Raw genomic sequence first — 25363 nt, 5'->3', positions numbered from 1 at the left:
CTCACCGCTCAGCTTGCTACACAGCTCTCCCCCCCCCCGGCCAGCAATCAGGTTGAGATGCCTCCACCTAGTCTGTTCTTGCACTCCAGTGGGAAAGCCTTCCTCCTTGCGCACCAGTGCTCTCCTCATCTGTCTGCCTTACAAGCCATCTGCTGCTCTTCGTCAATTTCACACCCACATTCCACTCTCTCCTCCTGGCTCTCCAGGCCAGCTACTGTTCTTCCCCTGATGCTCTCCCAGCAGTTAACCACATCCAGCTGCTTCCACCAGCTTTTCTTCAGGTACCCCCACTGGCAACCTAAATTGGCTCTTCCTTGTTCTGCAGCTGCTCAGTCTGAAATGGTGGGCACCAACCAAACGTCCCCCCTCCAATGGATCTAGAAGGCCCATGCAATGGAACTCACTTCTAACATTTCCTGAAAGCAGTGAAAACAACAATAAGAGTAGCAGTCCAGTGCCAACTCTTGCTGGGGCAGGCCGGTATGAACTATAGATTTTTCCCTGTTCTTTGTTGTTTATATGCCACCTATCCACACTAAATTCAACCTGTCACCATCCAGCAATCCTCAAACCTCTCAAAAATTTACTACACACTTATTCTATTACTTATGCAGCCTCATTACATATGACACTGCAAAAACATCCAGGCATACACAAATAAACATCTTGCCACCCTCCGAATCATCACTGAGTCTGACACCATCTTAAATGAACTATTTGAAACATAAAACAACTCTGAGCTAGCTGAACAACCCCCCCCCTTTCATAGCAAGTTCCTCTCAAGGGAACCCACCGAAGAGAATTCCACAGGCAGCAAAGCAGAAGGCTCAGCACACTGAGAGCCAATCCACCACCCTGGTTCAAACTTGCATCCTGCCAGCTCTTTAAACTAGAAACAGTGCTGTTCAAGGGAGACGCATGTTCCCCATAACATCCCCATCAACAATCCCATGGCAGCACCCCACAGTATAGCTTCAAGTTTCAAATGCGCTCATACACAGCCCCATATAAACATTGCTACAGTAACCCAAACAGTAACCCAAACAATTAAGGCCTGCATCGTACTGGTCAAATCTGGCATCTGCATTTGGTGTACTAACAGTAGCCAGGAAGACAAAATCTGGCCATTCCCCAACTCTGGTGGACATTCAGATTCTAGGAACTCACCAAACTAAAATTTCAGGGGGAGTGTAATCCATCCAATGTAATTTAACCACCTATTGTCTGATCTAACTTGCAACCACCAGGAATCCTTCAGTCTTGTTTGAACCGATTTTCAGTTCTGATTGACTGAACACCACAGGTTAATATCCCATTAAACAACCACCTTGAACTGCAGCAGAAAAGGAGGACGGAACTGGGCTTTGTCAAGAACCCCGGTTTCCCAACCTCCTCATGCTAGGCAATCCACCCCAGCAGCTTCGCTTAAATAGCAAGAGGGCACAAGAGGAAGCTGTGAGGTATATTATGGTCACAACTAGAGGCATTCAAAATGCTTTGAGACGAAACGTTTTGCACACAACCAGTTCCAGTATATAAGAGGAGGTGACAATTTTTTTTCTGGAGCTGCCCCTCTAACAGACGACCCAGTCTGGGCCAAGCTGCTCTGATTGTTGACACTGACTGCCAAGATGAATGGATGACTAAAGCGAGGTCTGGAACCAGATCGGACAAGGGAAATGATCTGAATCCATTTCAAACACTGGAAGCTGGGAAGTCACCACCATCTCTGTCTAAAAGTAAAACGCTCGGCCAGAAATTATTTGGTAAAATGGACTTCTTTTACAAAATGCCAACAAGGCTACTTGCAGAACACAATTAAATTCATCCAATGCCTATCCTGACCACTTCATTATCAGCCAAGACCCTGTAATGAGTGTCTCTTTTCCAGGTCTGGTACTGCAGCAAGAACATCTCAAGGGAGAAACCTGCAAAGTCCACAAAGGCCACAAAGGCCACCAGAGCAATCTGCAGGAACTAGAAAAGCAGAGCAAGGACATCCAACCACACCAAAGGAGCCTCGTGAGCCGATTCCAGAGAGAGCAGGGAAGGGCAGAAGCAGCTGAGGAGGGAGGGAAAATGACCAAGAGGGCCCCCCAAATATCCCCATGGTCCAGAGAATGCTGTCTCCAGGACTCAGGCACCCTAGGAGCCGCCGGTTGGACCTACCAATCTTGTAATAGTCACAGACTACTCAAAAGGCTGCAAGCTGTGCTGCAATGCAGAGTGCTGGGGAAAGAGTTGCACCTGGCCTTAGGACGTCCTGACGCTACACCAGCCCAGATGCCTCAACCTGAGCCGGGCTCCTTCCCAGCTCTCTCCACACGCAAGAACTCTTCCTACCTTCAATGTGTCTCCTCACTGTCCACACGGCATTGGGATTACCGGGCAACTCCGAGACCGCCATTTCAGACACCTAGCAAGATACAGAACAGCAGCTTAGATGTGGAAGATTTGTGAAAATGAAATAGCCATGGAGGCTGATAGCAAACACAACAAAATTGGGGTGATACAAGCCCTCCTTCCTTTCTATACAATTAAATCCCAGACACACAAAAAGCTTTGGAGGAAAAACTGAAAAAAAATCTCAGGACTTTTTTTTTTTTTTGGGGGGGGGGGGGGCAAAAAGGCATTTTTATCCAACATCTTAGCAAGAGAAAGGAGGATTGACCTGTTTTACTCCTTTACAGGAATAGTGATTCGCAGCCTAGCACATAACAAAAACATGGAGGAAACAAACAAAGCACTTTGGTCAATCAGCACAAACTGAAGCAAAGAACCATTCTTAACTTTGGGCTCAGGCTTTCAGATGGGGCTCCACACTCATTCAGGAGGCTTCTTACCTCAAGGCCGTGCCTCAGGACCCTCAGAGACGATCGAGGCCCCCTTCCGCACGCCGCATACAGCTGAGGGGTATCTTCGTTTGCAAGATCAGCAATCTACACAGAAATTCAAAAATCGGTAATCAGAAACCAAAACACCCTCTGAGGTCTGCTTCTGCTTCTCTCTCAAAGCAGGAAGACAAAGGCTGTCACCATCTGATGTGACTGGAATGTAAACCTGGAGAATTTAGCAGTAAAACGAGCAACAAACAGCAGGACTTAAGTGTAAAATATCACTATCACCAGGCCATTTATCCGTCAGGCAAAGCGGAGCATCCTAACTTCAAACCGATCGCAGCATTTGCCAAAGAAAAAGGGCCCCTTTCTGTCAGGAAGTGCTTTTTATACTTTGCTCGCTCACCTGAATGAAGGCCAAAGGAAGTTTCCTGCCATCATGGCCATGGGTATAAAAATGATTTTCTCTTTATTCCCATATCTCAACCATTTTTCCAAAGTGTTTTACAAGCACCTTGAACCTTGTGTCAGAGGCAAGACAGATGCCCATTTACTCCTGGCCTGTTCCAGAAAGCCCTCATTTCCAAGGTGCATCTCTAGCACTCTTGATAAGTGGACAAAAATGTTAAATGTAATCTGAACAATTTGACTGACAGTGTGCAATCAATCGTTCAAGTTACTCTGCTACTGCAGAGGGGCCACTTGAGGAGAGGAGCTCCTGGGAGCAGAGGGATCTCTTTGCCAGGGCCAGGAGCATCCGTGGATGTGTGCCAGCCCAGGGTCCTTGGGGAGGATGCTTCATGTGTGGACCCTGTGAATGAGAAGGCCCCTCTTGCTTCATTCTAGAGCAAGAGTGCTAGAGATGAGGGCTTTCTGGAACAGGCCGGGAGTAAATGGTGCCTGCCCACCCAGCTAAATCTTGTAGGATTCCTTTGACTAAACAGTGCCATCTGCGCATACCCCAGAAGTGTGCCTTTTCTTTTATAGCCCCTGCCCTCTGAAGTGAGGGTCTCTCTGAGATTGTGGAAAATAATCAATTTTATTTGCCAAATAAAATGGCTAATTATTGCAAGAATATCCTGGGAATAAACTGAAAGGAACTGTTCCTTAACAGTCATATTGCTACAATTTCTCTGAAAGTAGCGATTCCTTTTTTAGAAGAAAATGTATCTTACTGTTTTAATGGTGAAGTTTAAAACTACTATTACACTGAAGGGGAGGAGTTGGGTATTGTCACAATGAACACTGATGACAAAAAAAACCAACGCTAAACTGTCACACAGCTTATGGACCTCTCAAGTCCTAACACGAAAGGCTGGCCTGCCAGCAGCAGGCAGGCAGAAATACGTAAATTATGGAATTATTCATCTTGAACGTGAAAACCATTTGATCCCCCAAGTAAGGAACAGAGCAGTAGCTCCAGGTGCAGATTTCCCTGGAGCAAAAGCAGCAGACAGGCTGGCCTGCCCTGCACGTCTGATCTACGCTGGGGCCTACCAGCTCCTGCCACAGCAAACTTGGCACCACCCGCAAAAGCACCCCCGCTTGCCACAGGCCAGGGTGAGCGAAGATCCATGCGGAAGAGCAACGTACCTGGCAGGACAAAATCGGAGAGAGACTGTCCAGCTCATCCACCAACACCAGGTTTTTAAGAGGCCGGGGCTGGAAGAAGAAGGTGTCCCCCTCCTCCAGAGGCATTGCAGAGGAGAACTCGGGCTCATCGTCATCATCTCCGAGGTGGGCAATCTGGTAGAGGTAGCTGCGACAGAAGAGGGACAGGAGGGGCACCGCCTTACGCCAGGCAACCAAAGGGACTTCGCGTCCAACAAGACGAAAGAGCGAGGCTCCTGCATTGCCTTTCTCTGCAGACTGCCTCTCCATGCCTGAACGACCCCCCGATATGGAGGAGGAGGCGGGGCTGGATGCCAACCAGAAGCCCTTCCAGGCACACCTCTTGCTTTGAAAGGGAAAGTGGAGATCTTACTTACTGGTTTCCAAACTCGGAAGCCACAAAAAGGAAGCCCGTCTTCAGCACACACATGGCTGCAGCTACAGGAACAGTATCGAAATACTTCAGCCGAATTTCTGTGACCTGAAGCCAGCAAAAAGGCATTTCTGCATGAGACAATCCTGGTGGTTTTAGGTCTCTCTTTCTTTCGAACTACATGTGCTCAGACTTACCATATCCTCATCAGTCTCCAAGGTGATTTTAAAAATATCACCCTGCTCTGTTTGAGCTAAGAAAAAAAACATAGACTTGGTCTTGTGGGTAGCAGAGCAGACAAAGATCATGCCTCTCTCAGGGTCGTCCAAGTCATTCTGTCAAAAAAAGAGGACCAGGTTAGTGGTCGAAGTACGAAGGCTGGCCTCAAAGGGCCAAAGCCAGCTGTTTAAGAGCACCAAAGAGCCTCTGTCTGCATTTCTGCTGAAAAGCCTAGAATTGACTAGTGGGAAAGGGGCTGGGAACTGTCCTTGACGAAGAGCCCCTTATCCATTCCAAAGAGACGTGATCCCCTCAGGCTCCCCAAAGTCTTTACGCAACAATGCTCTCTGATCAGCTCTCTTCCTCGGTCTCCAGCTGGACAGCTTCACGGATAGCTTTCCATGTTCTCTTTATCAGCCTTGTTCATCATTACAGGGAGACTTGAGGGATTCAACACCCGTTAGCATGATAAAGACTCAGAAGGCAGATGTCAACAATGCAATTATTAGGGTGAAGATTTTCTATTTTTTTCCTTGTTTGGGGAGAAATCTGGAGCTTTTATTTAAAAAAACACATTTATAACTATTTCAAGGCTTAGACTAGGACCGTATGTCTTTCCTAGCTATTTCCTGCCATTCTCGTTTTCCTCCAAGGACTGCAGAAATGAGGTCTAGAATACATTGGGATGGGTATTTTAGGTACTAATGAAATAATTTTTTCAGAAGAATAAAGATCACAAGATACTTACCCTCCTCCTGGGAATTGGACATCGAATATCTGGCTGGTCACCAAAGTTTTTGTAGGTAATGTAGTTTTCAGAGCAAATCAGTACCCCACTCGGACCATCGGAGCCTCCAGGAACTATATAGAACATGGCCATGTTAAAGAACAAAAGGAGCTAAGTTTGTACTTTTTTTTCTTTACATAAAAAGGAAATGTTCTTTCTGGCAACATTATTTAACTTCTGCAAAAGGATGGAATGGCAAACATTGAAAGGACTACACCCATCCCTTCCAGTGTTCACCTATCATTATGAGAGGTGAATGATAAGGACTGGGCGATCAGAACCATAGCAAAGAAATGTATAAGTGAAAAGGAAGAGACGTATTCAGAAGCTGGAAAAAGAATTTTTGAAGCAGCTTTAAACTGCTGTTGAGACTTTGAAAAAAAAGTGCAAAGAAGAGCAACTAAGATCATTAAGGGCCTGGAGAAAAAAATATATGAAGAATGGTTGCAGGAATTGGGTAGGGCGAGTTTAGAGAAAAGAAGGACTAGGGGTGACATGATAGTCTTCCGATATTCAAGGGGCTGCCACAAAGAAGAGGGGGTCCACTTATTTTCCAAAGCAACAGAAGGCAGGACAAAAAACAATGGATGGAAACTAATCAAGGAGAGAAGCAACCTAAAATTAAGGAGAAACTTCCTAACAGTGAGGACAATTAACCAGGGGAACAGTTTGCCGTCAGAAGTTGTGGGTGTTTTATCACCGGAGGTTTTTAATGGACAGCCACCTAACTGAAATGGTATAGGGTCTCCTGCTTGAGCAGGAGTTTGGACTAGAAGACCTCCAAGGTTCCTTCCAGCTCTTTTCTGATTGATTGCTTAAGGTTACAGAATGGAAGATCAATATACACAAACTGTTTCTTAGAGGATGAAACAACACTAAAAAAATTTAAGGATTCTATCGCATGCACAAAACATAGACAAACCTTTCTCCAGGTTTATGAATCCTATGTATGTGCCTTTTCCCTACAAGGGCTGAAAAAGATGTACCTGTTATAAGAAAATTGCCGTGTTCTTCCAATGGTTCGCTGTATTTCCTGACCACGTGGTTCAAACCTAAGTCTAACTCATAAAATGTCAAGGTCTGCTGGGTGTTTGCTGCAGCTTCACCAGTGGGGTCATTGTCAGCTTCCTAAGGAAAACAATACCATTTATGCCCCATGTGAAATTTGAGTAGTTTACTCTTTTTAAAAGTGTAACATGACAAGGACATGTCTAGTGCTGCAAAGCTTCCATAAAAGTCTCTGCAGAGCCCAGCCATCCAGAGTTGACTCAACGTATCTAGAGCAAGCGTGCCCAGGGGAGCGATCCCGTCTGTGCTGCACCACTTCAGACCGAACGGGCTCAGAAGCCGGATCAGACAGACTCCTCCGGCCCAAAGCTCGGTCGCACAAACCTGAGCGGCAGTGCAGGTGCTCCTCCGCTGCTTCTCAGAAATTGCCGGTTCAGACCTGCCCCTTCTGCCTCAGGTGTGAAACAGCTATAAATAGCAGTAGCTACACTGAAAGCCTCACCCTCTGCTAGCTCTCCATCCTGCTGAAACAATCTAATGTGGCCCATTATCACAACTGTGTGTGCTGAAGGATTACAGCAGGGTGTGTGTGACATTTTACATTTTACAATGGCCAGAGGTGTCTTGTGGTACATAAAACACCCTTTCCACGGCCATTGTACCTTTGATCAGCTATTAAATGACCGTTTGTAAGTCAAGAGTAGCCTCAGCAGAGATAGATAGCACAGAATCATAGAATCCACGGAAATGGATCCAGACTGGCATTTTCATTCTGTCCACTGTCCTCCCAATAGCTGTCACCACCAAACAGGCACTGGGGTTTTAGAGATTCTCCTTCAAAGTCAATGCCAGCACCCCACAATCCCAAGCTAAACACATATGCCCACCAGCCTCAAAGTAAAGACAGTGTTAGCAATTGTGCACACTATAAGCACTTCTCATACATTTATTCCTTGTATTGAAGAACGCATTCGTGTTGCAAGCTTGGGAAAGCAGCAGTTTCCCAACTACAAGCATTAACAATCTCAACAAGCTGACCTAACATAGATCTAGTTGTTTTAGAAATCATTTTAGAGATACTACCTCATAATCCATTTCCAGGCAAGCAAACATTGGATTTTCAAACCCAACATCAACTCCAACCACATGATAAACCAAGGTGTTGGCCTTGTGGGCTTCCAATGGTGAAGAAATGGTGAGCCGAGCAGCAGCGTCTCTGTTCAGAATGTACACAAGTTTCTGCTTCTCAATGGCACCTGCAGGCAAAGAGAGGAAGTGCTGAAAAAGGAAGGTGGGAACCCCTCCGCTTCAGGGTCAAATCCACCCAGAGCTTGTCCTGCTCAGCTTCTCAAGACTCATCAGGCCAGTTGAACTGGCAGGGCTCAGAGCTGCCACCCCACAATTGGTCTCCTTGCCCTTCCAATATGATAGATTAGAATACAGAATGACAGTTGGAAGGGGGCTTGGGGTCTTCCAGTCAATCACCACTCAGACTGCTCCTTTAAATTAATCAGTTTAGTTTTCCACCTAAATCTTGTCCAGTAAATATGACTTAAAGCTGGCCTGTTTCAATAATCCACAAATTTGTATTATACATATATAGGAAGCAAAGCTAATCTGGCACTGAAAGAAAAGGTAGTCATATCAGAGGAAGAATGAGACCTGGTTAGTGCATAGGCTAAATCTATTTGTGCCTTGCCAAGAGACCCATCACTGCTGTTATTATGAACAAGTGGCACAATGGGCAGAAGGAATAACTTTGAGGAACAGGAAGAAAAACCACTACAATACAATGGTCAGACAGAAGTAAATCTGGGCTGAGGTGTCGTCTCAGGCAAGTCCACCCCTAGCTTTAACAAAGGCGGGGGGGGGGAGCGTGGCCAGGCTTACAATCTCTCTCTCCCCCCTCATGAGAATTAGGGAGCTTCTTGTCTGGGACACTTATTCAGATTAATATTCTGTCCTGAATACAGATTTCTTTTCTCTGTAGTCTGGAAGCAGCTCTTCCTCCTGTTCTTTATTCCTGCAGGTTTATTCTTAACCTATAGTCTACCAGGAACCAAGATTTTTCTCACAAGCCAGGTACTATTAATGCTTACTCATCTGATTTCTCCCATCTAAGTGGAGAATTTCTCACAACTGGACTTCATTTTGTTAAAAAAAGTTCAAGTCTAAAAAAAGAACTTTGAACTTGTCTTCAGAGATGCCATCAATCCCCACCTAACTTTGGAGATTACACATCCCTTCCATCTCATCTAAGTCATTTAGGGAAACGTGAAGAATACTGTGCCCTGGTCACACCGGATACATCTCTCTGTCTTTCTTTCAAGCCAGTGTTCCTTCATACACTGAATCTATTTTTTGTCACCAAGATATGTTTAAAAGCCAACAAGTTAATTACACCTGATCAGAAATGGATCCAAGTATCTCCATAGCTTATTTCAGAGAAGAGACATGAATTCCTAATCATCATTTCAGGTCAAACTGCCCGTATTTCATCTGACTCCATAGAAAATGCCCTTGTGAGCACTAGTATTTGAATCAAAGTGGTGACTTTGCATTCTGTAAGTCAGCTTCATCTTGATTTTGTGTTCAGTTATTTTGGGAAATATGTCTTTCTGTGAAATCCATGAATTCTGACTGGTTTGCAACCACCATCTATTATCCCCCCAAATATTATGATGGCATTTTTGATACTTTTACAAAAATCCAAGCAAGCCCCACAAGCAAAAACATTAAAACCTCTGATCGAAACACTTACTGGCCATTTTCATATAATACTAGCCTTACAGAATAAACCATCAGCTGAGGCCAGACAACATGCTAAAGCATAAACCATAAATTCATAAAACGTGCAACTCACAGTCAAATCATTGCCACACATAAGCACAATAACAGATATGGACACCAGACAGGAATGGCATGCATCATCCAACATTTGCATTTGGAATACATTTGTTTAACCATTCTCCCCAACTGCCATTCACATACAACTTACTGATCATGACAGCCCGCCCTTTAGGATCCACAGCTAAGTATTGTCCAGGAACAATTCTGCGGCAACCGCTTTTGCCAAAAGTTTCCTGATGAATTTTCTCAAACACGTTTTTGGAAGGCTGGTACTCCAGGATGACGATACGGCCTGAATCGCTGCCCACCACGATGTAGTCCTTGGTCCCACCAGTCAATCTGAAGGCCATGAGGGAGCGAATGATACCAAAAACTTCCACTGTCAACAAGGTATGAACCTTTCCAGTGTTTGGATCAGGACGAAGCAATTCCAAGATTTTCCCTCGGGAAACAACAATTTCTTGCTGTTTAGTACCTGCAAAATGCAAGCTATGATCAGCAACACAGGATGATTAAAGCCCCCACATCTTTGCAGTTACCTTTGGTGCACCAGTTGCAAGTCTACATAAGGTAAGATGTATCAGCACTGAAAATGCATGCCTTGATCACCCCCTAGCTAAGTTATTATAATGCTCATTACTTGGGGTTGCCTTTGGAGAAGACCTGGCACCTACAACTGGTTCAGAATGGAGTAATGAAACTACTCTTGGGTCAATCCTACCATTGAAGCCTAACACCTCTTCTGTCTTGTTTACCAATGGGCTTCCAAAGGCAACTCAAAATACATTAGGCATTGCCCTAGCATGGCAGAATCTGTTCAATTAGTAAGAATATCTTGAAAAGACCTACTACGGCCTACTAAGAGGCCTTTAGGAGGCCTTTAGGAGAATATGAGCCAGGTAACAGAGCTTTTCTGTTGTGCCCATCCCCCCACTTGGAATTCTTTAACCTTGAAAAGCCTCAATTCAACCCAGGTTTTAACTCTAGTTGATAGCTAATGGCATCCTTCTTAGGGGAGGTTGTCAGAGTTTGTATCATTATGCCACACCTGTTCTTTGCTTTCTCTCCTTTGGAACTATACACAAACAAACAAGTGCTGACCCCTGCGTATAGACTTCGATCAGAGTGATGTTTACCTGAAAAATTTCCGTGGATGGCATAGCTGATGCCAGTGGCCCGTTGAAGAGTTAAGTTGTACAGGAACATGGTGCCGGTTGAGGTCACTTCCCTTCAGCCCACCAGCTAGAAAAGGGGTTAAACAATGAATCCCCACAGAACATCTGCCAGCCCCAAATATCCAATAAAAATATTTCTTCTTATTAAACTTTGCAACTCAGTTAATAAAAGGAAGAGATTCTGTCTGGGGCAGAAAACGCTTCCCTGGCGCGTCAGTGCGCCAGGCCCGAGACGGAACAGAAAGAGACCCGCGCGGTCTCGGATCCAGCGCAGAAGCTCATCCCACGCCAGGGCCAAACGTGACGACGGGCAGGGCGTTTGGGGCCGCCGCCCGGCCTGGCACCCGCGTCGCAGCCCCACGGCGGAAAGCGCCGGACCGCCCTCCCAGAGACGGGCCCCGCCGGAGAGAGGGCCGCGGGCGCCCCAGCCAGCCTTCCCGGGCAAGAGTCAACCGCACCTACCGCAAAACGGCGCGGATGGCGGCGGATCCCGTCGCCCCCTCGCGCGCTGCACGGCCCGCGCTCCGCCCCCGGGGGTCCTTCAAGGCACGAGGCGCGCGGGCTGCCCTCGCCGTGCCTGACGCAGCGCGAGGCCCCCACGGTCCGCGCGTCAGGCCCCGCCTCGGCGCCCAGGCCCGATCGGATCTTCGCTGCTGCCCGCAGCCGCCGGCGAGATGTGCACTTCGATGCTGTCCTTGGAGCATCTGCGCGCCCTCACCGAGCTGCCGGAGCTGGAGGCGGCCTACGGGCGCCTGTGCCGCGAGGAGGTGGGGGGGCGAGAGGGGGGGCGAGGCGGGCGGGCGGGGGGGGCGGCGGCGATCGGGCGGGCGGCCTCGAGTGCGCGATTTCTCCGTTGCAGGGCGAGACGCGCGCGGAGCTGGAGCTGCTGCTGGAGCAGCGGGGCGCCCTGGAGGGGAAGGTGGCGGCGCTGCACCGGATGGGGTGAGTGGCAAAGACCGGGCGGGGGTCCCGGGCAGGGGCGGGGGTCCCGCGCCGGGGAGCCTCACCAGGCGCTCTTTCTCCGCCTTCGCAGCCCCAACCTGCAGCTGATCGAGGGGGACGCACAGCAGCTGGGGGGCACCATCGCCTTCACCTGCCGCCTGGCCGAGAACGTCAGCAGCAAGGTCCGCCAGCTGGACCTGGCCAAGGTCGGTGCCGGTGCCGCCGCCCGCTTGGGAGGGCCCGGCGGGCTCCTTCCTGGGCCGCTTCCCCGGGACAGAAAGCCCGAGGGGGAAGGGAGGCGCTGGGCCGGCCCTCCTTGCTCGCTTTGCCTTTGTTTAAATGGGGTATCCGTTATCAATATTGGTAGTCTAAAATAAAAATAATATATTTGGTAAGACATTCATCTTAATTACAGAGATTCTACCCAATAGCGATAACTGCAAAGTATCGCATCTTAATACGTGTTTTAATATCATTCCATTCAGGCACGAAATTGTTTTGAAACAGTTTGTATTTATCAATGTAACCCCAGCGTATTTAACCTTTTTCTCCACCCTAAGACCTAATTTTCTTATCAATATTTCATAATCCTGAGAAGTCATATTCTTAACCAGCTTTTTTTGTTTTTTGTTTATTTTGAAGTCCGCTAAAGCTCTAAAGTCATTTAATTTCTTCTCATCCTCTCTAATACTTCTATTCAAAACTTCCAGCACTAATATAAAAAATAGGACAGGTAGAGGACATCCTTGTCTTGTACCCTTTTCAAATGGTTTACATAAATTTTCACTGATGACAATGTTTGCTACTCTGATGAGTATATCACTTTAATCCCTTGGATAAATTTCTCTCCAAAATCCATGTCTTTCAAAACTTTTAACATAAAATACCAATTTAAGTTGTCAAAAGCTTTTTATGCATCCAGAAATATTAGAACTGCTTGCTTCTCATTATGAAATTGTAAGTATTCAGTAACATTTAAAACAGTTCTCATATTGTCCCTCAGTTGTCTTTTTTGGCAAAAAGTCAGATGGTCCTCTTGAATGTAAGACTAGAGAAATGTTTTCAATCTTTCTGCCAGTATTGCAGTAAAAAGTTCATGGTTGTTATTTACTAATGAAATTGGCCTGTAAACCTGCCTGCCTTGCTTTGGCAGAACCGCCTCTACCAGGCCATCCAGAGGTCAGATGACATTTTGGACCTGCAGTTCTGCACCGATGGTGTCCAGGCAGCCCTGCGGAATGAAGACTATGAGCAGGCAGCGGCTCATGTCCACCGCTACCTCTCTTTGGACAAGTCGGTCATTGAGCTGAGCAGGCAGGGCCAGGAGGGTAAGAAGGCCGTTTGGCGTCTGGCCCTTCCTCAGAGGATTCCCCCGCCCCGTAGCGCTTGCCCTTCGGAGGGCCTTGCTGCTCTCAGTCCTTCAGCGCCCAGTGTCACCTGTTTGTAACATTTTGTGAAGTCTTTATGGGAAAAGATAGGATATCAAATGGTATAAATTGGCATTGTGGCATGTGTATCATTATTGTGTTATATGATACTGTACTATAACAGACGATGCTGAATACTATAAAATACTACGTCATGCTAGATCAACATAATGGCCATCGGTCAACTGACTAAGAAGTCAGTAAACTCATATCAAAAGCACCTCCTAAAAATTTACTTTGAAGCTGCCTCATGTTTAGTTGCCTCTGGCCTGCAACACACCTTGAGAGTGGCTGCTGTTACTGGTTTCAAAGGCTTCTAGCTTTGCCTCGCCAAGAAAACCAGATGTTTTTGGCTTTATTCAGCATTGGAATTATTATTTATCCTCTAGTTATGACTGAAATAGAGTTTACTCCCAAGTTTTTCTTTTGTCTCCAGTTCACAACCCCCTTAAGAGCCTGAATTATTTGATTAAATTAATCTCAGCATCTATAAATCAAAATAATACTGCAGTTCATTCTCTTCCCCGGGCAGGCACCATAACTGATGCCAACTTGAAGCTCCTACAAGAAGCAGAACAGCAGCTGAAGACAATTGTTACTGAGAAATTTGATGTTGCCATGAAGCAGGAAGACCTGCCCCAAGTGGAACGCTTCTTCAAGATCTTCCCCCTGCTGGGCCTGCATGATGAGGGGCTGAGTAACTTCTCCAGATACCTTTGCAAGCAGGTGAGCGCCCTCCAAGTCTGGGGGCAACAGCAGCACTTATGCTCCTGAGAGGGTTTCTGGCTTCTCTACACTCTTGTCAGTCTGGTGGAGGAACCGATGGAAGAGATCTGGTGGCCGGTTTTTCTACAGCCTTGCTTCTTCTTCTGATCCGCGCTTTATCAGCTGAAGACAAATGGAAACTGGTATCTTTTGAGGAACCAAGCAAAACTGCCTATTGTTCACTGATGTCATTGGGCTTCAGTTTTACTCCAGGGGCTTTTGCAGTTTTGTAAATAGCTGTGGCTTCTTTCATTGAGCTGCAATCAGTTTTTCTCCTAATGTTTGAGGTAATCCTTGTTATCATAGGAAAGAGTAAGCTGTCAAGCTTCATATTGCCAAATTGTCTTCAGCTTGTACCAGCCGTACTGCAGAGATCAGTTAATAAGCCGCAATACCTGGTGGTGCTAGCCATCTTTCCCAGTCTTTGCTATCTACCAATTTCTCCCCATTCCTTCTATAATTTTGAATTTCCCTGAAATTTGCATGTTTTTTGTGCGTGTGATGGAAGTTAGAAATAAATTCATAATTCCTGCTTCAAGAGTACATGCTACTGCCTTTCCTCTTATTTTAGTTTATTAAATACCCATTTCCTGGAATCCAATAATAATTATCTTTTCCTCCTTGGTTTTCTGTAAGTTTGGGAACTCCAGAATAAAGCAATCTTTTAGAACTTCATTGGCCAGCTGTTCCCTACCACTTGTGATGAGTGTGCTTTTCCTTTTGGACCATCTTACCTTCTGAAAGAGGAACCTTGCCCAGTATAGAAGATGCGCTTAGTATGCTTTGTCTGTCCCAGCTGATAATTGAAGTCTTTCGTAACTGCCTATTATTGCTTCCTTGAAATATCTGCAGTTTGTTTTAGGAAGACCTTGGGGAGTTGGTGAGCCATCTTGCACCAATGGGTGTCTGCAAGTTGATGCTGTGAGACAACGGAGCAGGCTAATGGCCCCTCTTCTTTCCAGGTTGCTAACAAAGCAGAAGAGAATTTACAGTTAGCGTTACAGACTGACCCAACAGACAGAAGATATGCAGTCCTGTTTGCAGACACGCTGACGCTCCTCTTTGAAGGTAAAGTTCTGCCCTGTTTTCATTCTGAAAACTCAGGAATGAATGAGGTGTTACTCCTTGGGGGACCCCAGAGGAAACTTCACAGCCATGTTGAGCCTTCCACCTGCATGGGGCCACTGAGCTTCTTTGGGCTGCTTCTTTATGGAATGTCATAGAGGAGGACAAAGAAAACAGTAAGCTAGACTGCTTACTGCTTCCTTCCAGAAAGGAAAGGAAAGAGATAGGGAGGGAGGGAGGGAGGGAGGGAGGGAGGGAAGGAAGGAAGGAAGGAAGGAAGGAAGGAAGGAAGGAAGGAAGGAAGGAAGGAGGCAATGGAATTGGCAGGAGCCTTTTGCTGTGGTTCTGGCTGATTTCTGTATCATCCTAGGCATGGTTGGGTGTGAGTGGCCCTTCCCCCACATTTAAGAGTGAGCAGTAAGGTCAAAACCTACTTTTTAATTTGTTGATTCCTAGCACGTTCCTCTTCTTTGTGTTAAAAATCAGCAATTTGGCAGTGAATTTTCTGCTCCCTGTCACTGAGATGTCATGGGTCTGGGGTTTCTTTGCAGGGATTGCACGTATTGTGGAGACTCACCAGCCCATTGTGGAAACATACTATGGACCCGGCAGGCTTTATGCCTTGATCAAGCACCTGCAGGCGGAATGTGACCAGCAGGTGGAGAAGGTGGTGGAGAAGTTCATCCAGCACAGAGACTATCGTAGGCAGGTGAGGAAGGGAAGGAAGGAAGGAGGCTCTCCTGTGACTGGCTGGCTCTTGCTCTCAGGAATGTGCGTGAAGTGGAAAATAAATCTTCCTTTTTGTCGAGAACAAAGCCCGCTGCCTGGAATATTCTTCAGAACGTTCCAGTTGAGCTGCGCTGGTGTCGGGCAAGCTTAAATCAGCCTAGGTGTTCGAGCGATGGGCAGCAGAGGGAATTTGGCCTGAGCCTTCGCTCCCTTGTTCTCCCACCCAGCATTACAGGAGCTATTCTGAGTGTGACCCATAAAGAACTCCCGGTCCTTAGAAAGAATGAAGAGGAGCCACTGGGCTCGGGCCCAGTCAGGATCATTGGCCCCGGGAAGCAGAGGGGCTTGTCCAGGCAGGGCAGGGCTCTCGGCTGCCAAGGCCCAGCTTCTCCTCAGGGTCCTCGGGGGTCTGAATCAGGCGCAGTGCGGTGCCTCCTGCACTTAAGAGGTTTGCCACAAAAGTCGTTCACGTGTGGAAACTGCCACCGTGTCTCTAGCCATCCGCAGTGAGACTGCAGCAGTGTGACTTCCCTCAGGCAGCCTTGCTGCAAAGCCCTTCTGCTTCCCAGCAGCTCCTGCAGCAAGAATCACACCTGGGCTAAGCAGGGGAAGTAAGTGGCTGTCAAGGTTGAGAGCCTGGGCTCGGAGTTTCCACATTTGCCTCGTGTTCGGAAGCTGCATGCCAGGCCGTGCGAGACAAGAAAAGTGGCCGAGGGTTCTTCCTGCCTGCCTCTTTTTCTAGGCTGTCCAAGGAATTGGACAGCCCACAGAGCTCTGCCTTTCCTGGAGCTGGCCCTGTTGGCAAGTGCTCAGAGGGTCCTGGAAATGGGTCGGGCCGCAGCCAGGCCTTTTTCTCTGACCTCCTTCAGCTTTGCTGTGGCTGGGATGTGTCCCGAGAGACTTGCTGGGGGTATCTCTCCGGGAAGGTGCCGGAAGGTACATCCACGGCCTGTTTGGGAGGCTTGACAGCTCTTGTCTTCCAATGCTTGCAGTTCCAGCATGTTCAGAGCAGCGCGATGAGGAGTGCGACGGGAGAAAAGATCGAACCAAGGTGGGGCACGTCTCTTTTCTCTTTCAGCGTGCAGGGCAAGCAAGGCATGCTTTTTACTGGAGGAGCTTGGGGTTTGCTGAGCAACTGAGTCTGCATTGGGGTTTCTGCCAACTTTATCGGACTGGCTGGCTGCTGGTCGTCTCCCAGAGGGCCAGACAGGGCCAGCCTTTACTCTCAGGCGCTTGTCCTCTTTGGGAACATGAACTGAAAGTGTTTGAGGCAGCTTCCTCTGGGGTCTTTGGATGTTGCCCCCAAGAAATGCGACTTGCCTGGGAGCTTTGAGCTTCCCTGGTCGGCCTCGGAGGTCAGATTTGTGGAGGTCAGTGGCTGCTTTCCAGTCTGACTTGGGGGGGGGATTAAAATTCCCCTTAGAGTAGCATTGGGGTCAAAATCCATCGTGTTCTTTGATACTCTGTTTAACAATATAATTTTTATTACCGAATTTTTAAGAGAATAAAAGTAATGCAAACTTTCTGTCATCTTCATTAGCCATTTCTCCATTGTGAGTATTTCAGAGTCTTTTATTTCTATGTGTGTAATAATCATGTAGCAATTGTTCTCCAACTCTTTTCTGATTTGTTTATCTATTAGTCCCAGCAAGTGAAGTTCTGGTTTCTGTTCTTCGATATTCCTATTTATTTCTGTTGTGTTCAGTGGTTGGGAAAATCTACCCAGGAGTGTCCGGCTGTAGGTAGAACCAGTGAGCCGTTTCTTTGCCTCTGCATCACTTGTGAGAATTGAAAGTGAATTTTCAGCGGAGCTACTGCAGAAGTGCCAGATGGTTGCAAAAGCAGAGATGGCTAAATTGACTGCTTTGATAAAAGAAAAAAACACAAGTACTTTTGTTTCTACTTAGAAACCGCTTCTGGAATTTGTGCTTGAGGTAGAAAAAAATAAAACTTTGATTTTGGGTTTTACTGATTAGATAGATCTGTTGTTAAAAGAGGAGGTTTGAGGTTACTTCTTATTCTACTGCACCAAAGGGAGTCGGAAGTCAAGGCCTTTTTTTTCTTTTCCCCTTCTTCTCTATACTTTTCCCTTCCCTACTTTTCCTATTATTTGCTTTTGTACTTTTGGATTTTATATTATAACTTAATAAAAAAAAGAAGTGCCAGGAAGGAAACTGAGGGCAGCCAGACGTCCTACCCAGATGGCTCATTGCTGGAGATTCAGGCTGAGCAGACATGATTCTGCGTCCCTTTTCTTTGGCTGACCCTTACTTTGCTTCTCACAGGGAGCTTGACCCTATTTTAACCGAGGTCACCTTGATGAACACCCGCAGCGAACTCTACCTGAGATTCATCAAGAGGCGCATCACCTCTGACTTTGAGGTGGGAGATTCTATGGCCTCTGAGGAGGTGAAGCAAGGTAAAGCGCAAGGGGCAGCTCCGAATCCATGATCCTCTGCTCTTTATCCGGGAAGGTGAACCCCCGGAAACCCTGCCCCCCCCCTTCCCGGTACAGTAGTTGCTTCTTGGTGCCCCAGAGAGAAAGCAGGCACCCAGCTAGTCCTTCTCTCTCTCTCTCTCTCTCTCAGCTCATCTTAATAGCTATCTTCTTATACTTAGTTTTACTGCACAGCTAGTCCTTGTTTTGCAACTGATTGCTTAACCATAGTTTAATTTAACAACAGCCTATGAAAATGTCAGTTATGAAGTAAATTTAACTTTACAACCATCTCCCTGCCTCCACAATCATTTGATTGCAATTCAGGTGCTCCGCAACCAGCTTGCATTTATGATCAGTTACAGAATCCTGTGGTCACATAATCAAGAATTACAATATTTTTTGCCTGTTTCCATACAAAAATACCACCGGTTAAGCTGGAATCACATTTACGATTCTGTGACTCAACTTATTCCTGTCCTATTTGTGGTCATAAGTTGAGGACTGTCTTACATCTTTTAAGCTTGCTATTGCATCAGACATTGCATAAAAATGTACTTGTTGATGATATTAGCTGCAGTTCCACCCAATCTGTAAGTAGACTCCCAATATTTTAGCCAAAAGTATACTTTACTAAAGCCAAGGTGGTTACAGAAGAAGCAAAGCTGGATCTGAGGTTTTTGTGAGCAAAAGATACAGTTAACTTTCCCTTGCTTCTGCTCCCCCACTTACTGATACCAGGCTGTCAGCTTGCGATGCATAGCTTAGCAGAATGGCAGCCATAATAGCCTTCTGGGTATGGGAAGGGGCTGGGTGGGAAGGGGCAGCCCTTGGGAGGAAGCAACAGCTGTTCCACCATGGCCCCCATTCAGATCCTGCACTGGGGCTGGCTGCAACTGCCCTTGCATGCTGGGACTGCTGTCCTTTGCGCATATCCAGCTTCTCCTGCCTTTGGTGCGGCAATCCTCAAGCCTCAGTGGCAAAGAAGACAGGCCCTCCCCAAGATTGGCCACGTAGGCCACAGATGCCTTTTAATATAGGGAGGTGTGTCGGGGAGTATTAAGGTGCCTCACCAGGGATTTTCGATCTGGAGCTTTTGCAGCAGTATCTCTTCTGTATCTATTGACCTCTCTAGTAGCAGCTGCTCAGAATTAAGTCTCCTTAATTCACTATTTTGATTACATCTTTTTCACGTTTGTGCAAGTCCCTCTTCTACCATTTTTCAAACCATTCTGCTGTTTCTTAATCATGGTGGTTCTGCTCCACAGAGCATCAGAAGTGCCTGGATAAACTGCTCCACAATTGCTTTCTCAGCTGTGCTATGCAAGAGTTGATTGGCTACTACATCACCATGGAAGAGTACTTTATGAGAGAGACTGTGAATAAGGTAGGAGTAACAGCCTGGACGTTCACATCTGTCCTCCTTCCCTTCTTGGATGGAGCAGGCCATCTCAACACGCTCCGTTGCCTGGGTAAGTCCCACGGCCAAAACTGCCTGTGGAATGGAGAGTCCGTTTCCTGCATAGAGAGCCCGGTGGGAAGGGAACGGCCTTCAGATGGGTCAGTGTAGGGCAGCCTTGTCAACCTTGACTGCTCCAACCATCCAAGCTTCAGCCAGAGGTTTTTCCAGCTTGCCAGAGGTAGAAGCCAGATTTTCTCAGGAAGTAACTAGACTCTCCTGCTTAGGAGTTTCTCGGTTTCCTATAGTGGTGGTTGGCTTACCAATGGTGATTTAATCAGCAACATTTTATACAGTTTGAATCAAGCCGTAGCTGTGCAGAAGAAATGGTGATGATGATAAGACCAGTTTGACATTTTCTGCTGAGGAAAGAAATTTTTCACTGTCTTGTCTTCAGAAGCAGCAAAGTTTGGAAGCCACGTGCTAGGCCTCCCTGATTGCCTGAGTGAAGCTGGTGTTTGATGGGTTGACAAGCCCAGGGTAAATTATGGGTGCCTGTTGGCTTTTCTGCTAGGCTGTGGCCATGGACACCTACGAGAAGGGTCAGCTAACCTCAAGCATGGTGGATGATGTTTTCTACATCGTGAAGAAATGCATCGGGAGGGCTCTTTCCAGCTCCAGCATCGACTGTCTCTGTGCCATGATCAACCATTCCATCACGGAGCTTGAGTCAGAGTTCAGGTAGGTGGTGGGGAAGGAGGTGGGCAACGTCTGGAGCTCTTGTGGGAACCTGAGGAGGTTCTGCCACGTCTCCTCTAGGCCTCTGTAAAAGAGACACGGGCTGGTCCTTAGACTGCATGGGCCTCCTACAGGCCTTACTGTTGCACATAATCAGAACAGATCTGAAAGTTTGGAGACTGAACTAGAGGGTTGGAGGAGATGATTTCCAAAAACCCTGTGATCCCATGACTTTGATTTCATAGAATCGTGAAATTAAGGATTGGAGGGACCTTGGAGGTATAAAGATGTCTGACAAGGGAAGTGTGCACACTTCTTCAGATTAAATGTACTTATTGGAATGTTCTGAGTTTGAAATAAACTATAGATTCACAGATTCCGCTATTTCCTGCTCCTGGTGGCTTGGGACAGACTCTCCTTGTGCCCAAGGGCAGAATTTATGTCACACAAAGGTGGGCAGCAAGGAGCTTGCTTGGCTCTGCAAATCCTGTGCAGCCCTCTTAGCAGTGAAGCCAATGTTGCCTTCCTAGCCAGGGCTCAGAGCTGGGAGGGGGAGGGGGGAGGGTGCAACTCCAGGCCCTTGGTCCTGCCTCCTCACGGCACCGAAAGATGTTGCTTGAGGTTGCCTTCTTTCCACAGGGAGATCCTGAGCCACAAGCTGAGGCTGGGCTTCCCAGCTACTCCTTTCCAGGACTTCCAGAGGGGAGTGACCAGTGCCGTGAGCATCATGCAGAGCAGCCTCCAGCAGGGGAAGTTCGACCCCAAAGGCATCGAGAGCACCGATGAGGCTAAGCAGTCCTTCCTGGTGCGTTGTCCGAGTGGGAACCTGAGTAGCAATGCCTGGATTGGAGGGAAAGGCAGAGGGGCTTCCAGAGAGCCAGTGTGGCCGGGGTGGAGGGCCAAGTAAACTGGACTGTTGAAAGGCGGTTGGAAGTACCAACACAGCATCATTCGTTGGAGAAGAGGGTTCGAAATGTTTGTCTTATTCAAGTACCTGGTAGACAATTAGAGAAAAGGAGGTTGAAATGTTGTTTCGCATCGAAGAGCCCACCTGTTAGGCCTTGCATTAAGAAACAACAAGGGAGCAGGTGGAGGGCAGCACCACAGGCCAAGGCCTGGGCCTGGGGATCAAGTACGTGGAATTCTCTTTGCAGTAGCCTCCCCCAAGGAATTGTGCCTGGCCGGCCTGGAGGAAATGGAAACGCCTCCATCCGTTGGGCCAGTCTCTCTCCTTTCCTGGATGGGGAACAGCCTGGTGCTGGGTTTTAAGAGCCAGCTGGTTCTCGGAGGGTGCGACCCTCTTTTCTGGCAAATGAAACCTTCCTTCACGTTCCCCTGCGTTCCTTCTCAGAGGAGTGATGACCGAAGTGCTGACCCTTTTGGCATGGCTGCTCTGAAAGGTTGGAAAAGCTTCTGACAGCTCTGCTTACTCTGTTTCAGGGGACTTTAAACAATGTGGAGGCCTGCAGCGAGAACATAATGACCCTGAAGAAGACCCTGGAGGTACTTTTGGGCGCTGAGCTCTTGGCTGGAAGCAGCAGGTCTGGGTGTCGCTGGGTGTTTGATTCAAACCCATCTTGGGGCTTAAATACACTAATTCCTAGAATCACTTCATCTCAACTAGAAGTCCGGCTTTGTTTTGGGAGGTCCTGCCTGGCTTATCCCAAAGGTGGGTACCCAAACAAACCAGGATATAAACCATCTGTAAAAACACAAGGATGCTGAGTTTGGAGCAAGGAGTTGCGATGCCTGGCTGGGGGGCCACATCCAGAGGCTTAGATTGTATGGGAAATGGGAGGAAGGGAGAATTGAGCAGCTGGAGAGCCTCCCTGTGGGTGGACTGCCGCCCCACCTTCTCTTGCTGTGTGTCAGATCCCTCAAACTTGAGGTTTTCCTTCTGCAGAGCAATTCCTGTTTGCAGCTGGATTTCTGCTTCCCTGCAGGGCGACTGTTCCGAGCTCCTCGGCCAGGGCTTTGGAGGCGAGCAGGCTCGGCTCAAGTTGGAGAGCTGCCTTTCGGACATGGACGCCGTCTCCAGCAAGTTTCGTGACCTGCTGCAGGTGAGCTTTGGACCCTTGGAGCGTTGCCTGTCCCAAAGCCACCCAGGAGGAAGCGAAGCTGGCCAGTGGGCGGCAGGTGAACTCCTTGGGGCTGCAAGAGCCTCTTCCACTCACCCACATTTTGCTGAGCATGTCTCTGCTTCAGCTCAGACAGATGATCCGGCAGACGGTGCAGGACAATAAAAACAAAGACAAATAGGCTGAAAAATAGTTTTTGTTCCAGAACTGTAACCATATTAAATACCACAGTATAGTGCAACCTTGAAATGCAATATTAGGGGCAGCGCAATGGTGAATAGAATGTGAAGGATGTGTGAATATAAGGTATGTTCTTATTTGTGGTTTTTCCTTGTGTGTAGTGTGCACTGTGGACAGCGCTTAATTTCGTTGTGAGTTACACAGTGATAATATTCTATTCCTCTTCTAATTCCTCTTCTATTCTATTCTGATACCATTCTTGAAATATGAGCGGCTTCTCTACACCTGAAGGCTGGGAACCCCCGGGGTCTGCAGCTTTGCCAGGATCAGCTCCCAGGTGGCTGCCGTGTACAGGGGAGCCAGGGGGCCTAATGAGGGGCTGCTGACTGACCCTTGCTCTCTCTCAGGAAGGCCTGAATGAACTCAATAACTCAGCAGTCAAACCGCAGGTGAAGCCCTGGATTAACCTCTTCCTGTCTGTATCCCACAACATTGAGGAGGTGAGTGCGCTGTCTTATTTGCTTGACTGAATGCAGGAGGCTGGAGAAACACAGTTCTCACCACGTTGAACTCAGTTGGGGCTATATAGGGGTGAAGACGTGGTGGAATCGGAATGCTGCTGGGGGAGAGAGAGCTTGAATAAGACATATTGTGGTCAGAAAGGCTGAGGAAGAACCTCAGGATTGTCCTCCTTGAGACTCTCTGGCGGAAGAGGGAGGGAGGGAAGGGGGCAGGTTAAAAGGTTTCTGGGGCCTCCGTGCAGCAGAGTTCCAATATTGCTTGTGTCGTCTGAAGAGCTGATATGGAGAAGCCTCTCTGAAATTAGCCTGAGGAGGAGGAGGGGGGGGGAAGGAGAACAGAACGGGCCTGGGGGCTCGCTTTTCCTTGGGGTGGGGGGCTTGCCAGTCAAGTGCTGTGCTTCCGGTGGACTCCCTTCCTGCATGCAGGGTTTCTTCCTTCATCATCTCCCCACTGCGTTTCCTGTAGAGCTGAGCATCTCCCCAGAGAACAGCCCTGCCCCCCCCTTTGTTTCATCCTGCTAAGCAGAAGCAGCAGGAACTGGGCCGGGGGCTGGCGAGCCTTTGCCAGGCAGGCCGAGTCTTTGGAAGGTCTCTGGGGGAGGAGCGGTGGCCGGGCATGCGTCGTGGTGGGCCGGCTGAAGCCACCCCGCCAACCCCTCGAGGGAGGCAGAGGAAGGGAATGTTTTGTAGCGAGACCAGCTCTGCTCTCTGCTGCTCTTTCAGGAAGAGTTTAATGACTATGAAGCCAACGACCCCTGGGTGCAGCAGTTCATTCTGAACCTGGAACAGCAGATGGGGGAATTCAAGGTAAGTTCGAGGCACGAGTTGGCGGGGAATTCCTCAAAGGGGAATTGGCCCCTTTGGCACGGGTCATTTCAAGGAGAAGGCAATTGCCCTGCTGTGCAATCCCCTTGCCAATGGAAGGGCCAGGGCACTTGGCAACCTTTTCCCTGGACACACTAGCCTTCTTGCTGGACAAGGGGCTGCATTGTCCCCCCGGCCTGCCTTGGTCTGGTTCTGGCACTGGTGCCATCCTGAACCAAGTCTCCTCCCCCCTCTGCAGGCAGGATTGTCCCCCGTGATCTACGACAGCCTCACCAGCCTAATGACCAGCCTAGTCGCTCTGGAGCTGGAGAAGGTGGTTCTCAAGTCCACCTTCAGTCGGGTAAGATGGGGTGGGGAGTGCCAGCAAAGCCAACCTGCAGACTGATTGCAAGACATGCCAGCATTACAATCTGAGTCACGGTGCACACTCCGAGGGCTTCCTCCCTGCTCTTCGCAGCTTAGCCTGAATGGGGAGGAAGAGGCCCAGCCTGCCCCACTCCTTGGGAAAAGAGGCTGGTCAGGGCTGGGAATCGATCTGGCTTTGGAGAGTCTCTTGTCTGGGTCCTTGTGGGGTGTGCTTGCCGATGGCTCTCTCTCAAAGGGCCCGCGCAAGAGTGCTGTTACGGAGGTGGATGGATGGGCAGCTCAGGGAGGGTGAAGCCAAAAGGCGATGGAGAGCAAGGGGCCTCTCTGGAAGCGGGCCTTTCCCCAGACTTCCCTGCTTGGTGGGATTCAGAGGTTAATCCGTTGCAGGAGGTTCAGCTGGGGCTGGGATGGGCATCTCACGGCCAGCTGCGGGTTCAGCTGTGCTTTGCTGCTTTCTTTCCTCAGCTTGGTGGGCTGCACTTTGACAAAGAACTGAGGTCCCTGATAGCCTACCTGACCACTGTCACCACCTGGACCATCCGTGACAAGTTTGCCCGGCTCTCCCAGATGGCGACCATTCTCAATCTGGAAAGGGTGGGTCCTCCGGCTTTTATTCCCTGGGCCCGGCAGCGGGGTGGGAGGTTGAGCCAAGCCCCGTCCCAGATGGGCCAGAGACAAAACCAAGCCGGGCAGCGGCTCTGCTGCCTTCCGGATGTCAAGCGGACGCTCTCTGGTCCTCTGCCACATGGGCAGACGGTATTTTCCTCTCTTTTTAGGTAACGGAGATCCTGGATTACTGGGGACCCAATTCGGGCCCTCTGACGTGGTGTCTGACGCCAGCAGAGGTCCGCCAAGTGCTGGCCCTCCGGATGGATTTTCGTAGTGAAGACATCAAACGGCTACGCCTGTAGCCATCGGAGAGGAACTTCCTTTTTAAAAAAATTGTTGCCTCTTCCTGCTAGGACTGGCTACTAAACTAGATAGAAGCTCAGCCACTCGCCTTCTTCTTGCTAGTTCAGTGACGATGTTCT

General features: G+C 48.3%; 2 protein-coding genes and 1 non-coding gene across 3 annotated transcripts in view; 1 reads left to right on the top strand and 2 right to left on the bottom strand.

Moving 5' to 3' along the window:
• Positions 1-10895, bottom strand: part of SF3B3 (splicing factor 3b subunit 3) — a 31437-nt gene extending 20542 nt beyond the window's left edge. Inside the window, exons 1-10 of the mRNA XM_015812184.1 lie at positions 10822-10895; positions 9834-10160; positions 7919-8091; positions 6814-6955; positions 5789-5901; positions 5019-5156; positions 4826-4929; positions 4431-4596; positions 2844-2939; positions 2344-2416 (exon numbers count right to left, since the gene is read on the bottom strand). Of these exons, the coding sequence (XP_015667670.1) occupies positions 2344-2416; positions 2844-2939; positions 4431-4596; positions 4826-4929; positions 5019-5156; positions 5789-5901; positions 6814-6955; positions 7919-8091; positions 9834-10160; positions 10822-10891 (1402 nt within the window). The 5' untranslated portion in view covers positions 10892-10895. The remainder of the gene's footprint in view (positions 1-2343; positions 2417-2843; positions 2940-4430; positions 4597-4825; positions 4930-5018; positions 5157-5788; positions 5902-6813; positions 6956-7918; positions 8092-9833; positions 10161-10821) is intronic.
• On the bottom strand, positions 9235-9317 carry LOC114922327. The gene has a single exon (XR_003810379.1). It is a non-coding gene; the product is annotated as a small nucleolar RNA SNORD111 (small nucleolar RNA).
• A 639-nt stretch (positions 10896-11534) lies between the features above and the next one.
• COG4 (component of oligomeric golgi complex 4) lies at positions 11535-25268 on the top strand. Its single transcript, XM_015812173.1, has 19 exons — positions 11535-11627; positions 11720-11802; positions 11894-12008; positions 12956-13130; positions 13762-13955; positions 14957-15062; positions 15611-15768; positions 16781-16839; positions 18074-18207; positions 19494-19612; positions 20199-20365; positions 21002-21167; positions 21803-21865; positions 22306-22422; positions 23028-23120; positions 23865-23948; positions 24205-24306; positions 24798-24926; positions 25109-25268. Exons 1-19 carry the CDS (start codon positions 11535-11537, stop codon positions 25241-25243), a joined length of 2292 nt encoding a protein of 763 aa, XP_015667659.1. The 3' UTR covers positions 25244-25268.
• The last annotated feature ends 95 nt before the right edge of the window (positions 25269-25363 follow it).

The sequence above is a fragment of the Protobothrops mucrosquamatus genome, unplaced genomic scaffold, assembly GCF_001527695.2.
Source record: "Protobothrops mucrosquamatus isolate PMUCROS unplaced genomic scaffold, P.Mucros_1.0 scaffold74, whole genome shotgun sequence".
Taxonomy (NCBI): Eukaryota; Metazoa; Chordata; class Lepidosauria; order Squamata; family Viperidae; genus Protobothrops; species Protobothrops mucrosquamatus.
Note: the sequence above shows the minus strand (reverse complement) of the source record. Positions and strands in the feature narration are given on the sequence as shown.